The 16,826-nt window shown below is 38.8% G+C and overlaps 1 protein-coding gene across 1 annotated transcript; it reads right to left on the bottom strand.

The window, feature by feature from the left end:
* Nucleotides 1-35: 35 nt before the first annotated feature.
* On the bottom strand, nucleotides 36-16,296 carry EIF3M (eukaryotic translation initiation factor 3 subunit M). Its single transcript, XM_042784849.1, has 11 exons — nucleotides 16,168-16,296; nucleotides 14,704-14,836; nucleotides 13,195-13,333; nucleotides 12,727-12,850; nucleotides 12,083-12,177; nucleotides 6,681-6,764; nucleotides 5,207-5,306; nucleotides 4,711-4,792; nucleotides 1,360-1,503; nucleotides 743-803; nucleotides 36-316 (listed from the first exon to the last, which is right to left on the bottom strand). The coding sequence occupies exons 1-11, from the start codon at nucleotides 16,207-16,209 to the stop codon at nucleotides 196-198; spliced, it is 1,125 nt and encodes a 374-aa protein (XP_042640783.1). The 5' UTR covers nucleotides 16,210-16,296; the 3' UTR covers nucleotides 36-195.
* Between the last annotated feature and the right edge of the window lie 530 nt (nucleotides 16,297-16,826).

Genomic DNA, 16,826 nt, shown 5'->3' on the forward strand with positions numbered 1-16,826 from the left:
TTGTTGTTAATTACGTAAGAAAAATCAACAGGAGATCATTTCCCATGTTAGTTTTATTGCTCTTTCTGTGTCACAATTTAGAATATTTAGCTTCTTTAAACCAATTGCATACATTTTGGAAACATTCAAAACTTCCACAATTTGTGAATAAATGTCATCTATAGTGACATTACTAAGTAAAAAAAAAAAAAAATTTTAGGTGTCTGAGAGACTGAGGAGACTGTTTTTCACTTGATTCAAATTTTGTTTCCAGGTGTTTAGAGTGTCATACAATTGCTGCCATTGCTGCTTTCCAAAAGTCCGATGTGTGCTGTGACTAGAGAAGTAAAACAAAATTGAAAGATGATTACTAGATGTCATGCTCACCTATTAATTCTTTGATAGCATTACTTTACTCTCACAAGCGAATAGGAAAATTTTTATTTTCTCTATATAAAGGGCTGCGCTTTACCAGTTAGAGAATTCTGTAGCCTTCCCAAATATTTAAAGCAACAACAGTCATTAGTATTCTTGTCACTATTAGGTCATTAAATGAAATGTGCTGGAAAATAGGACTCTTTCATTAAATAAGCTAATCACATTCAGTATGAGCTTTAATAAAATTATGATAAATAGCAACTATTTAACTACCAGCAACTGATAGGAACAATACCTTGCTTCTAGTTAAAATATTCTACAAATGTAAGTGAAATAATTAGAACACACTAAGTTCTGCAAAATGCTATGAAGAATGAAGTCTTACCTGACAACTACTTTCCTCTGTGTCTGATCTATTTTGCAGTATACCATCTTTGTCTTTACAGCTGCAAAAAAGCAATGCTGTTTTGAGCAATATTTTCAAAATAGTGCAAAGGTATTAAACTGCATAAAATGTGTTCAAAATTGGATCAGTAAAAACATAAGCCTACAACAGTTCACTTAATATTTTTTTGCTGTTGGTTTTAACAGTCCAGTAGGCAGAAAAGCAAAATGATGTAACAAGATGAAGGTCATGCATGAATCCTATTGTTTGGTGCCAATCTATTAAAGCAATATCCTGTGTAGTTTTTATGAATTTCTCTCCCCTACAAACACATCCTGTTTTAATGACAGCAAAGAGAACCAGATGACAAATTAAACCTGCATAAACCTGTATTAGTTCTATAAAGTATTACATAAAATACAGTTCCTGCCACTGAACAGTACTGTTTAAAAGACAACAGTTAGGCATGTCTTTAAGCATGAAGTTTTGCAGCTGTATCTTGTAACAAACACAGAAATTAAAAATTAATATTTTGTTGAATATTTAACATCAGCTTAGAAGACTATAAATGGTATTGTTCATTAGCATTGTGTAAGATATGGTACTACAGTTCTTACCATCAATAACAAATGCTTCTACATCATCAGCTCCAATCTGAAGTTCCTGTTGCATTGTGTCAAATGATATTTCTTTATTCTCTACAGCCATTCCCATGAAAGTAAGTAGCCTCATTTTTGCCATATTGTGTTCGTGTAACAAGCCTGTGTAAAAATGTTGATAGTTTATGGATATGAATTATAATTCAATAACCCATTACTTTGCCTTTTGTGTTATTTCTACTATATATGCTTCCGATAATTTAAAATTTATTTCACATCAAGAAAATATTCCACCTGTCCTTATCAACAGTTTTTTGAGGAAAAACATTAATTGCTGCATCTTCCTTGTGTTTTGCTAAAATAGCTAGTTTAGTTGTGAAATCAGCAAGACTCGGTCATTGTCAGTAAAAGGTAATAAATCTCTACAAAAATGAAGCACAAAGAATTGTTTGAAACAGTATAAAGTTTTTATCACTTTAACAGAATTTTAGGTGGCGAGGGTGGAAGTGAATTTTTCAGTTGCATCATCCGGAAGAACAGCAATGCAACAACAAATGGAAAATATATGACTGGCAATGTGGAAACCTTCTTATACCTCACTGCTCATTGTCATGTAGTTGCTTGAAAAGAAACCGCTCAGTAATAGTTTAGCAACATAACATTTTTGTGCCAGAAGAATGTTTTCTGGCACCAAATTAACTGTTTATACCACAGCAAAAAAGCATCATGAGTCACACGTATGCTTACAGCATCTTGCCTGGCAAAACAGTGCTCTTCAAGAATAGAGGAACAGCTGTTAAAAGTTAGGTTAGATCTTTTACATGATTGCATGAATGGCAACACAAGGAATTGAGCCAAGGGCTTGCATGTCTAAATCAGAGACTGTTTTCCTGGAAAAAAAAAAAAGTCTAGGACAACAATGTTAACACATTCAGATGAACCAAGGCATCTCTTCATCTGAGTTCTGAGGAAGTTTTCTTTAAAAGGAATGTCAATCGTTTTGTTTTGGAATGACATTATAAACATTCACATTTGCTTCAGTAAATATTTGAGTTTGGAATTTATAGCATCCATACACTAATAGGAAAGCACAGTAGTGCACGACATCATGTTGTGTTAATTAGCTATAATTATGATGCAGGTTCCCTATTTGGCACCGATTCAACAAAAATGTGATCACCATAATTCATACAAATGAGGAGCACCAGCAACTCTACCTAACTGGGTTTAATGGAACTCTACAAGCATCAAAAAATCAATTAGCACACATTAACCCTAATTAACAAATGCAAATGAGATGCTGATTAACTTTCTGAAAAAGACTGCTGATAATACCAGATTAAAATGTGGACATGTTAGGGCGATTCAGTTGACACAGATAATGCTACTCTGGCCTAAATTGTCAGCATTAATAAAACAACAAATTGTAACAAACTGATGCCACCTGTAGGAGCCTTCACTGCACAGCCTTCGTAGGCTAGCTTTCACTGGTCCTGATCCAGGAAAGGTCAGAACCAAAGCCAATGCTGTACTGTCACTGAAGTCTTATTATTAACAACCTTTATTTTAAAGCCCAGTATCTTGGTAAGTTATTAAAAAAAAAAAAAAAAAACAAAAACAAAAAACCCAAAACAAAACCCCAACACTTTAAAGCATGGTTAAAAATGTATTCATTTTGGGGAACAGATCATAGATGTTCTGAAGAATTCCTGAATGCCTCTCCTAATAATTGCATTGTTTTCTATACCAAACTGCCCTTGTTTTTCAAAGGCATGGCTGAAACACTCAGATCAAGTTCCTAGCATTGCAGTCTGCACTGCCTCAGCAGCTCTACTTTGTCCATTGATCAAAGACATTCAGAATTTTCTGAGGACACCATAAAGCAGGTGAGAAATCAAGATACCTGGCAGTAAGGCTGTCTTTCAAAACAGTTACACAGATATTTAAGGATATTACTAAGATTCTGTGAACCCTATATTTAAAATGCACATACTGTATGTTCACAGAGGTAAACACAGATATAGGGAGGCAAAGCAAAAGAAATCATAACTATTGCATATTATATGTTTAATATTATTTGTATGTGTAATTAATCTTCCATAAATTTATTAAAATGTTAGCATCACAGCATTTTCAGCAAATACTTCTGTGGACAAATAACTAACAGATGAGTCATTTCAATACATAATAATTACAATACAAGAATGACTTTCTCCTAAGGAAGAAAAGCTTAAGATGTCTACACAACTAACATCGAAACACACATGACAAAAGGTACGCTCAGCCTATATACACATTTACAAACTACCAAAAACTTGCCACTAATTTTATCCATGAAAAATCATATTGAAATTTCCATCATTTTAATACCCAAAGTGCCCGCATTTTAAAGATTTGAGGGTAATTATTTTCAGAATTATACCACACTCCATTAAACAAAATAATGCATGTGTTAAAAGGCTGCACCACAACTCTGTTTTAGCAAAACTATGCCTTTCCTCAAATGCATTCAGCCAGTGTTCAAGTGTCATTTCAAAATCAAAGTTATAAAAAAAAAAATAAAATTGATTTTTATGGAAACATTTATTCATTACCAATATGTCAAAACCTTAATGCAGTAATAAAAAAATCTGCATCATTGAGCAATTTCTGCATTGTCACTGACCCCTGTCCTAAAAAGCTGGAATATAAAAAACGCAATTTTAATGCATGCAATAGCTTATGAACCAGTGCTCCTTTGAAACAGTCAATTACACATCAACGGGGGAGTGTCAAAGTGTTAATTACTACTCCTTTTTTCCACAGTGTGTAAATAAAGAGGGTGCTGACATTAACATTCCATCACATTGCTTCATGTGATGAAACAAATTAACTGGGACAGACTGTGGCTTGCTAGGTCTAAATTCATCAGCACATGCAGACACACACACACACACACACACACACACACTATTTGCACGTTTAACTTTTTAACAACAAATACTTCTCCTGAACAGTAATTAAACATAAATAAAATTGTAAGAGATTTATACAAGCCACTGCCTTACTCAATGAAGTTGTGATCTCTGGTCTAGCCTAGAGCATCACTGCATTAAAACTCCCCTCCCAAAAGGTTTAAGAGAAAAGAAGTAGGGAAAAACACAGTTCTCTCTCCAAACTGATAAAACAACTTGTCTGAGCAGAACAAACCACCGTTAGATGGTCCATTTACAATCTAGTAGAGGTTAGAGTCTACAAATGCTAATCCATTCTTAAAAATTCCTATTAAATGTTCTTGGCTTCAGTATATGGGTTCAAACCGAAGCATTTTGTGGCTTCCATATCTTAAGCCACATGAATAGTCAGAAATGTAACGATCTGAAAACTTACCAAGGGAGTCAATGAAGTCTTTGTTGTTCTGATAAAACTTGACATAGGATGCTAGTTTAGCACTTACAAAAATTGTCAAAAGCTAGAAGACAGAAAACAAATATAAGAACAGTTGTAATATTATGTTTCCCTCCCTGCAGACTGGAAATATATAAACTATTGGTATTGAATAGAACAGTTAAGAGCTAAAATTGTCTTCTGTCAGTAACTGATGGCAATTGTGCTGAGCTTACTTCCTCTTCTCCGACTTGAAAAGCAGTTTTGCTACAGAGTTCATGTGAGGGCAGGATTTGTAACTCTCGATTTTCTGAAACTTCTCAAGGGAAACATTTCACATGTAATATTTTCATTTTTTAATTCTAAAAGCATTAAAAGAAATAGTATGTTGCAGCTCAATATTACTGACATGGATAACTATTTAATGAATTTCAAAAGACACTAATAAAAGAAAGCACTCTACAGATATCAAACCATCTTGCTAAAAACGGTTACTTACATCATGAATAAGTTCTCCTTCCAAAAATTTGACTGGTTTTAAGGCAAGAAGATGATCAAAGAGAAAGGTATTTGGATCCTTCAATGCTCGTACAATACATCTAATTAGAAAAGGAAAACTCTTATTTTTTCAGCAATACACATTTTTATTAGTAAGTTCAACTCAATTTGTTGTTCCTTTCTTTCTAGGAAACACCCAAGGGTTTTCAACTATTCTGAAATGCAGATGTAAGGCATGTCACATTCCAATTTTAATCTTCATTTTACAGATGGAAAAAATAAGGAACAGAAAGCATTAAGTAATTTGCCCAGTATCACAAGTGAAATTTGCCAGGTGGTAAGACTACGGATCACCCCACTGTTTCCATCTGTGTATTTATTTCCAGCCCAGCCTTCGTTCCTAGAGGTATTTTTACTGTTCTCCTAAAATTTCATAGAATTGTTTAGGAAGATTAATTATACTTGAATAGGTGACAGAAAACAGAGAAAACTCCAATACCAAACACTGCAAGGCCTACGATTTATCAGTTTGCAGCTCCAGACTATAAACAGACCTAAAGCGTTTCTAGAATTCTAGATGAAAGCTTCTGTCCAGCAGCACATTACAAGACTTAGTGCTACGCTTGCTATAAAGGCCTAGACTGCGACCCTGCCACGTAACATACACCCAGAAGAACCTACACTCTGCATAGATGCAGCAATATGATAAACCCTAGGAAGACATGTTCTTTCAGAGGTAAAAGGCCTCAGATTGCTGTAGGGTAGTCAATGAAGTTTTCATTTACACAGACACTTTTAATTTTCTAAATGAGTCATCCTGATTTTCCTCCATGCTCAAGTATACACAACTCCCTTGAGAACTATTGGTTGTACACACCAGGCAGAACTACACGACTTACTAAAAACCTAATTCCTATGAAGAATGATGATAGGTATAATGTCAAAATACAAGCTTTTACTCATTTTGGCCAGTGGGGAAAATACACTGTTAAGAATTAATTTACTCCCAGCTTGTCCAACAAGTAAGTTATTTCTATGTGGTTCACATCCTTAGTACTTGCTCACAGAAAAGAGAGCAAGAATTTCTTTTCAACAGGAAGTGCTATTTGAATAGAACACTTAAGTTAGAGAACCAAACAACCAGTAAGTAAAAAACCTGAAATAGAGGATGCCAATTCAAATTCTGATTGCACAGTTGATGTAAAAGAAGTCCTTATCCAAGGCTGAGCTCTCTCAGCAGTGACCAGAAACAAACCTGTGCACTTGCACAACAGAGTAAACCTGACTCTGCCTCGAAACAAACCTAGTGTAGACTGCACAGATAAACTCTTGATCAAGTCAGCCATGCTACAGAAAAGAGGCTGCGGCAGGACCCTTGTCTGCCAGGCCATTTGATACTCTTAATAATAAGGTGATCAACATAATTTAGCAATCAAGAAAAGTTACTTCTAAGGAAACCAGGAAGTCAGTATTACCTGTGAGCATCAACTCTAGCCTGGGAAGCATTGTCCTCTGTGTAACTTCCCAGCAGTTCCACCATTACTTTTGCTGCAGTGTCACTACAGAAAAAAAAATAAAGTTACCTCAGGATTGCTGAAAAAATAGTTCAAACAAGACACTCAAATATTTAAATAATTTCATTACGATGTTATAGGTCAAATTAAATTACACTTGAAAAAGATGTAGATGATCCATTTTAATTCTAGTGGAGAGAACAAATTAACTAGATGTATTCTTTCAATTCTTGTTCTACAAAATGTTTATCTTCACCCTTCATTTCATTCTCTTAAATTGATAAATTACCTGCTGGTTATGGAAAAAGCTTTCTGAGCTAGGAACAGCTTTATATGGTTCACTAGAATGCTCCACTTACGCACATCTGGATTTAATCATTGCAGAATAAGTAGCGCTGCAAAGTTTATTTCAAATGTAAAATGGCATATCTTAAAGAATATTTATGGTCAGGAAAATGACTGTATAAAAGCTGCCTTTTCTTCTTTCATATTCTCTCTTCAATTTTTCAGAGTGAGAGCTGCTCATTTTACTGACAAAGTTAAGCAGCCAGCAATTAGATTGGCTTAGGCTGCTGTGAAGCAAGCAGCCTCCAACATTGCTTTGACAGACAGCTTTTAGGAAAGCATTCTAAGAAAACTGAGTAAACCTACAGCCTTGTCTACCCAGATTATTTTGTAAACAACAGCTCATCAGTGTTACTGCAAACCAGTTCTGGGACCATTACTGTGTCATTTTAACAGATATTCGTTTACTTTCATGTAACAGTTCCTACTACTAGCAAGGCCAGCAACTGCTGATGCTTTTTACAAAATTTTCAGCAAAAAATACACACAGTGGCTATGCTGTGTGTATACACACAAGAAGCTATTTCTATTTCTCATTAAATTCTTGTTAACTATAGAAATAGAAGGCTGTGACAGTTCTTCTATACAGAGAATAGATCTTGCTGATGCCATCTTACCACTTCCTTTGAACAAGACAGGGTGTGGATGCAGATATAACTAAAACTCCATAGCGAGAGCACATTCGAAACTTGGTAATGTGAGCAAGTGCTTTGCACAAGTCTCCCATGCACATCCACAGACTGGCAACTACTGTGCGAAGAGGTACTTTCTCAGTGGGCAGGAGGAAGGTTGGAGACTACTCTCCAAAGTACAGTGAGTTATAGTGTAAAGCTAAGCTCTTCCTTCAAAGTAGCTCATTTCCAGACACAACAAATTTCCCCACGAGGTCTAATAGGCCTACAAAATTTTCCTTAAAATAAAACACTGTGCAAGAATAAAAGTTTTGATTTGCTTTAATTACTTAAGTTAATGGCATAAATTGCACAGTGAAAGAACAACCCAACACAACGCTGCCAGTACATACTGTGCTGTGATACAGGTTTAACCCATGTAGCAGCACAGCTCTCAATGTTTTTTATAGTACAATAACACTACCTTTATATGGCTATTTATCGTAAATCTCTCAATACTACTATTTGACAAGTTTTCTATAGGGTGAGGTTTTGTGCTCCTAGACAGTTTACCAGATCTCACAGATATGCAGTACAAATATTAAGACATTATGATAAAAAAGCAGTATCCTATATAACCTGGATGTACACTGAGTGAAGGCTGTTTGTGCCCAAGGCAGGGGAATCTTCTATAGGTCCCAGCCATTATTCCAGAGCTGTGTTCAGGAATGTGAACTTGAATGAAACATTTATTTTAATGGTTCCTCAAGCATTAAACAGGTCAGCTTGTGTTTTGATGTGGCACCCGATAGTGGTGTGTAGAGGAACTCATAGCTCTGTATCAGTGAAATAAAATTAATTTACACAGCTCTATATACGAAGAACTGTTTGCATGTAAATCAGTCTACGCCAGACTATGATTTTGCACCAGTGAATCTTATCAACACTAGTTGTTCTAGTGAAGACAAAGAGCCAGTTCAATGTAGGACTGATACTACATAGATATTCAAAGAAAGAGGCTCAGCTCATGTTATTCAACCTAATGATACAAGATTCCCTATTTAATAGAAGCTTTCAGTAGTGATTCTTATACACTTCAGAACTAGGTTACAGATTTCTGGAACTTTTCCTCTCTTCTCCCCTCCCTTAGGAGTAAAAATTGAAAAATAGGTATTTAACTAATTTCAAATAGTATTTACAATTCCCCCACTTTTTTTTTTAAGTGGGGAAGGGGTGGAATCCTTCATTTTTATCTCTAGGAAAGATCAGAATGCTACAAGACAATTACTCAAACTTTCCGTGCTAAATTCTTATGAGCCTCAGGAAATACAGCAGACCTTTTATTTATTCTATTTAGTGTCAGATTACCACTGTAAATTAGGATGTTTAAAGCAGAAATACAGATCACTATTTTACCAAATCTTACTGCTCAATGTGTATCTCACCGAAGATGCCAATGAGAACCTTTTTTTCTAGCAAGACAGTCTGCACAAGTACTCTTGGCTCCACTTGCCAGTCTAGATGCATAACTTGACAAAAAGTCAATGAGAACTGAAGAGTGATGGTAGATAAAAGGAAGACAAAAAATACAGACTATTCAGAGACTTGGTAAGGTGTTGGAATCAAGTCCCTCTACATTACATTATATTAAATGGAATTAAATTAAATGAAACAATTATTCTGCAGGTACCTGACATGCTGAGCTTTTTGCTACAGGTATTAATAACCAGACTTGCCAGACCTGTTTGAATGTAAACTTGGGCAGGACTAATCCCACTCTGAATCCTGCCAGGTCAGTGGCAGAGACGAGCTGTAAGCTGCAGCAGGCTGGCGCCTGGCAGGGCCTCACAGCAGAACTCAAGTCTGGCTGCATGCAAGCCATGCATCCCTGTAAAACTCCATCTATAACCGGAAAAGAAAACAGGCTGTGTTACCTTGCAGTTTCATACCAACACAACTAGGAAAATGCTGAAGACTAAAGCAGCTGAAGCACAAAACTCTCCTGCAGAACCTTGATGGCACAGAGCATAAGCAGCAGAGAAAACCAATTTCTTGCAAAGTTCAACTACCACATACAGACCTCAAAACAAGCCACACCAGCCATTTTTCCAGCCACAACCACCAGTTCTTCAGGTAATCATAGGAAAGATAAAACTTTCTTTGAAGAGATCAAGATGCTTTTGATCATCAGAAAGAAGAAACTTCAGCCAGAAAGTGACTGAAAAAGATCTGATAAAACAAGCTTTCACTTATAACTGCAGGAAAAGGAACACCACACAACATCTGCGTGATCTACTCTTCAAGAGCTAGCAATCTATTCACTGCCTACTTATCCACTGGGAGGAAGTCTATTAGCTATGGAAAACCATCTCTTCTGCTGCACTGAGTTAAGTTAAACCATAAAACAAACAAACAAAAAAATTAAACTCAACTGTTTTCAACAATGTATTATTTTCCCTTGTTTATAAATCAACATGGTAACTGAGGTATGATTTTTATTACTTATTTTTCCGTTCCCACTTATCTTCCCATACCCCTAGATAGAGCAACATTCCTGAGTGCTAAAGCTGGAATGCTGCTGTGAGTTTCCCATACTATTGCAAATACTGCCCACTGATCCAGGAGAGTGAACCAGGTCAAAGGTGTTAGGGTCACTTCTTGTTTTCTTTTCTGGAGAGCAGTGTAAGCGCCCTGAAAAATTGCTCCATTCAGTGCAAAGCTTGCTGCAACAGATGGTAAGGATGCTGAGTACAGGAGTAATGTATTACAGGGTTTGTGAAAGTTTTTAATGCCTAACTTCAAAATATCACCTGTTATTAGTAAGCAAAAACCATTTGGTTGCAAGATTACTGGTAGCACTGGAAACAAAAATTGGAAGTTTCATCCACAGGTTTGATAACAACTAACTATTTTTAGCTAGTCTTGTTAAGTATTTGAATTAAGCTAGTTAAAGCCTCTCAATAAATCAATAGGAGAAGTGTTTAAAAGAGTAGGAGCATTACAGAGTATCAGTGTAGTATTTCTGAAACAAAGCAAGCACTAAGCCATGTATAAGATCTCTGGTTAACATTTCTGAAATTATTTTGACCATCTGAAATACTGATATACAGTACTATCAATCCAAAAGCATTTTAATGTTAGTAACAGGAATAGGAATTCCCAATAATGTTGTATCTCACAGTGTAACTACTCCACGAGGATTAATCATCCCTAAATTGAGGTTAGTTAAAAATGATCCTGCTACGCTGATGCAGCATTTCCAGGCTACAACTTCACCAGGCCAGAATAAGCTAACTCTCCTGCCAGAAGAAATTCTCCTCCTATGCCAGCTCCACACTTGTCTTTTTTAACCCCTGTCAAGGTCACCTCCCCAGCCCAATCCACCAGGCAGCTGCACAAATGCCTACACCAGCACAAGCACACAGAGGTACTGGTAGCTGGAGGGGACAGGACAGGAATGGGGGCTACAGGACAGAATTGCTCCCTTCTGCAGCAGTACAAGCTTATGCAAGTGTCGAAAATGCAAGTGCAGTTCTGCTACCAGTGTAAGTCAGCAGTGTAGAGGTCCTGACGCTGCCTCACTATGAGAACTGAAACAACTTAGAAAACTAACTCAGAAAACAGAGTGAAAGGGGAGGGCAGAGGGAAGCAACACACATATCCCAAACTACAGCAGGGACAGTTTAGATAGACTGAAACTGTTGTGGAACTACATGCTGAAACAACTTCTGGATACCAGCCAGGCTCTACAGCCCTGGCCAGTGCAGCCAATACACCATATCACATCTGTAAGATAAATTGATGACAGCTCTCAGTTAAGACTTACATTAATTTACAGGCACGATACATACAGGATTACTTTACATGCCAGAAGACACTGGTCTGCCAAGTTTGTTAGATCAAAGATGCTTCTTATGATCCAGGATAATAATTTAAAATGGCCAAGCAGGTATTCTGTGGACATTAATTTCCATGACTAGTGGAAAGCTCTATCCTAAAGGTAATGTTTACATAGAAAGATTGATTCTGTTAACTGTGATTGATAAGACTCCCAACATCATTAAGTAAGAGATAGCACTACCATGCACTAAAATGTCAAAAGTGCAATTAAATAATAAACTTGCCATAATGCTACAATGCTCAAAGATTAATATTTATAGAAAGGAATAGTTTTATTTTGGGAGTCTGTGGTTTGCAACTAATTCACTACTAACTTAAACTATTCTTGGAAACATTGTTTTAATGTAAGAGTACCTAAAAATATAAAAAAAAAAACAACCACGGGTATATTAGGATTGAATTATCAGTACAGGTTAATTTTAAAAGTACCGTAAGAAATACTTTCCCTACAGATCACTTACAATACATCAACTTAAAATACAGTTATCTATTACTTGTCTTTTATACCTTTTTTTGCAGTCTACTAGGACATCATACAGCAGCCTCAGAAGAGTATGTTTCTTCTCTGTGCCGAGATTCCAGTCAGAAATCCATTTTCGGACCTAGGCAAAATACAAGTGAAAAAGAAGCACTGGGGAAAAGACTAAAATAAAACTGAAAATATTTCTAATTTTCTCTCAAGCAGAAAAGGATTGAAAAGATCTCACAGACAGATTTTTCCTGTGGGTTCCCTGACCCTCAGGCTCCCCATGCAGAACCTGGAAGTTCTCCCATGAGAAGCCAAAAGCCTGTGCTCTCCAAGTTACCTCCTAAATAAGGATGAGTGACTATAATACACTCTGATGCCAGAGCAAGGGACAAGAACTCAGTGCCTCGCTCCTGTTCAATGTTTCTCACTTTCATTACTATCACAGGAATCAGACAGACACATCTAACTATGTTCAGCATCAGAAACAGAAAATAAATGGCAACTAGATTTAGATTCTGTAGACAGACCTTTGAAAGGTAAGAAGTTCTGTATTATGTGATTCTTATTTCACTAGGCTCTGGCAATGTATAACAGAGACAGTCTGTATCAACTCTGACTAATACTTAGTGAGATGTGACATGGGTAATACAAAGGCCGTAACTTGAAGCACCACATTAATTACCTGATCTAGTTCAGTTGGAATGTACTGGATGGCACCACATGACGAGGCCACTTTAAGAAGGCTGCAGTACACTGTGTATCTCACAGGAGTGTTCTTATCCATACCATGGAAGAGATTGCTCAGTCTAAACCACAAACAACAGACAACTGAATTAAAGAGGTTTCAGAAAACATTACTGGAGTGCACATAAATGTTTCTATTAAGAAGTGTGCTAGTACACACAAAACGTGTGATGAATTGAAATGGCTTCCAGCTGAAAACCGTGCATTTTAATTTTAATTTTGTAATACACAAGCAAAGAAGTTATTCTGGTACTCCTATTTTACGACAGGGAAAAAGAAGGTAAAAGAAGAGTGCTTCCTGCAACAGAGAAACCTCTCTTGACAGACACCCCACACTGATTTAAAGACATACAAGACAAACCTTTGCAGGATACCATTGTCTCAATTCCTTCTGTACAATACTTACAACTGCAATCTAAGAGATGGGCGTTCTCCTTCCCGAAATTTTACTAACTTCTCACACAGGCTTTCAATCAGTGCTTCCTGTTTGTCAGGTTCCAGGATAAGAAGCAAAGAGACTACACTGTTCATCACACTCTCAACATCTGCACAAAACAAAACATGCAGCTGTTTACAACTGCAAGCAGCAATCACCAGTAGCTATTTAGTGCTGGAGAGTTATTTCTGCTATGAATTATTATTTTGCATCAGCAGAATCTGTAGAAGAGAGAAAATGCCAAGATAACCAATCTGGATAATCATGAGAATGTACCAGAGATTTGGCTCGTGCTCTTTCACCAACACATTTCCTGGTAAGGCAAGAATTACCACTCTCAGGTCAAAACAGAATTTGGTATTTGATACCACACTTGCTCTGAATTCTCTGTTCATATATAAGAGAAGTCAGAGGAACTTTTGGTCTTAAAAAAACAGTGGCTTCCTCCTGCACATCCAGCAAACTGCCCCACAGTTCTATAATGCAAATACTAACACCTGGTACTCAAGTACAGTAAAACATTTCGCTGGGAGCACAAGGGATGCCCAAACCACAGGGAAAATGCCCACAGTAACAACATACATTCAAAAGCTTCCCCAGCTCCTGTTTTAAGCATTGCGTTCCATCCTTTTCAAACAGGACCAGACAGGTTTTGTGATTGTTTTTTACAGGATGCCCAAATATCAGTTATACAAAGGATAAGAACAAAATTCATTACATATCCAAAATATTATTTATTCCCCAAAATGACATCTGAACGTCAAACAGCAGAGCAGTAAGCTTCTCCAGTATTTCATACTCAATCTTAAGTACTCTTCTTAGATGAACCATGCATTCTTTCAAACAGCACATATTAATTGTACCAGCAATTGATTTTTACATGTAAAAGTTCTAAATGGAATTTGTACATTGGTAAAGAGCACAGCAGGCACAGAAAGATCATTTAAGGCTACTGCAGCATATCCATGTAATTAAAGCATACCAGGGCAGTTTCCAAGGATTTACAGCCCTAGCTCAGAAAGTTACTGTGCACTGAAAATCCCAGTGTTTTCAGACAATAATAATCAATCAGCGTTTAGGCCTTAAAACTTCTACTTACAGATATCTAGTCCTAATTTTTGTTGTTAATTTCTCTTGATCATCACAGCCATTTACAGTAAGTGTTATTTTTACCATACTTTTCTTTTCTTTTAAGAGAGAAAACCTATTTTATATACAACTCACCATGCCCTCACAACAAGCACAGTCTAGCTTGATTTCTGACTTCTTCAAAGGGTGTTGGATGTTTGGAGAAGGGAAGGGTAGAGTACATGCAAATTTTACCTGGTAACGATGGAAATAAGCACTTCCAGTTTTATAAAGATGCGTGTGTTAACGTGCAAGCCATGCAACACAGCTCTAAACTCTGCCAATTGTTACCCATTGAAAGCACTGATGGTAATATGTGTAGCAAAACCAACAAGACTCAAAGATACAAACCTTTGTCATCCTCTTTCAGGCACACATCACAAACTTCAATAATCTGTGCCAAGTCCACGTGAAGTCCACCTTCAGCATTTTCTTCGGAGATTTCTGCTCCTTTGGATTTCAGGTAAGCTCGAAGTTCTGCAGCCTTAAAAAACCAAGACAACACACACTAAACAAAACAGTTCTTTGCTAACAAAGTCAAAGTGATTACATTCCTTACAGATTTTTGTTCTGCAACCACTCCTCTGCCCCCACCACTCACACTTCCTCTTGCTTCTCCCTACCACCCTGTGTCCTACAACCCTCCCTCTCCCCTGCTTTAACCTACAACCCAAATAACAACTCAGTGTAAGACGCTGTACGTGCTATGGCTGGTTTGCCAGTAACTGAATAGCTCACACAACTGTTGAGCTTTCTCACACTGTCAGTGTGTCAGGTACAACTGGTTATAGGACAGCAGGCCTAGTGAGTTTCTGTGACAAAGATGCCTTCTTCTTATGAATTGTTATCAACTTTTATTGCCTTTTAAAACTTTGGGCAAAAAAAAAAATGTTTTACTTGCTTCTTCACCAGAAAAGAAAAAGAGTATAAACAAAACCACTTTAGAGAAGGCAGAACTTACAATCTTCATAAAAGTTAAAGGCAGTTCCCAACGTTATGCTCTGATCTGCCTCGTTAGGATTTAAACCTACATTAAGAAAACACTTTTCTGCCAGCACCAGGCCTATGCATTAACTTCACAATCCATGTTTTCAGCAGCAGAACCACAACCCTTCAGAAATAATCTGTACACAGCCATACAACTTTTGGCATGGGGGAACTCTGAGCAGGCAGGATGCTGCTGTGACACCAGGTGTCATTTACATCAAGTTGAACGTCCGATCATTACAGCACTGCGCAGCACAGCCGCAGGCTCGGGGGCCTTTACTGAAGATGTTTCCTTGATGGGCATTTACTAGACATTATGGCCAGTGAGAGCTGGACTGAAGGCCAGTAGCTGTGTGTGCATTTCTTATAGATTTCCAACGCGGTATATACACTCTACTTAAAAGACACTGGGAACAACCAACCCTAAAATTCAAAGACACAACAAAGAAGTAGCTCAAAGACAAAATTCACAGCTCCCAAGCCTGTAGTATCGAGAATCCTGCAAATCCAAGATGATAAGTAATGTTCCAGCCCGTGTATGAACTAATTTTCTTCTCCTAAAAAAACAGTGCTGCCGAGAAGAGACAAACACAAGGTACCAGGCCGGTGAGGGACTTTGCAGAGGAGCTTGCACACGCAGGAGCCTGTCCCAACACAGGCTTCTCTTTCAGCGTACACCTTCTCTCATCCGCCTGTTAAATCTCTCCAGGCAACGGCCCCGAGGGTCAGGGGAGCTGGGGGGGCCGGCAGCAGGACGGGCGCCCGCCCCGGGCCAGACCCCCGCGAGCCGGCGCCGGCCCCGGCCCCCCTGCTCTGCCGCCCACTGACCTGATCTTCCTCCGTGATGTCGATGAAAGCCGGGACGCTCATGGCGGCGGGGGCCCCGCTGCCGCACCAAGCACGCCGCCCGCACCGGAAGGGCAGAGCGGCTTCCGGGGCCGCGCACCGCCCGCTTCCGCTTCCCCAGCGCCGGGGAGGGGCGGGGTCTCGCGCTCCGCCCCGCCCCTGCCCGGCGCGCGCCGCCGCTGAGGCGAAGAGGCGGGAACGGCGGCCGGCGCCTGAGGCAGCGCGGCTGCGGGGCTCCCCCGGCCCCGCCTGGCCCCCGAGCGGCTCCCCTCAGGCCCTCGCCAGCGGAGTCGCCCTGTGGGTCAGAGCTGGCCCTGCGGCGGCCCGGACTCGGACTCGGACCCGGACCCGGACCCGGGCTCCGCCTCACGGGCTGCCGGGCGGCCGCCGGGAGGCGGGAGCCGCCGGCCGCGCCTGTGCCTGCCTGCCGCTGGTGTCTGTAGCGCCAGGGGCCTTACCGTGTGGAAAGAAAGGGCTTTTTTTCTCTCACTTCCCGTCTAAAAGGATTATTTCCTACACACATCCCCCCCCCCCCCCCTTAAAAGTGTAAGTTCTTACCTAGACCTTTTTACTGGAAGAGTTTAAACAATATTTTTAACTTAGGCATGCCCGGAGTGAAGCATGGGCAGAGAAAGGACAGG

The sequence above is a fragment of the Tyto alba genome, unplaced genomic scaffold (genome assembly GCF_018691265.1).
Source record: "Tyto alba isolate M040663 unplaced genomic scaffold, T.alba_DEE_v4.0 Super-Scaffold_8, whole genome shotgun sequence".
Taxonomy (NCBI): Eukaryota; Metazoa; Chordata; class Aves; order Strigiformes; family Tytonidae; genus Tyto; species Tyto alba.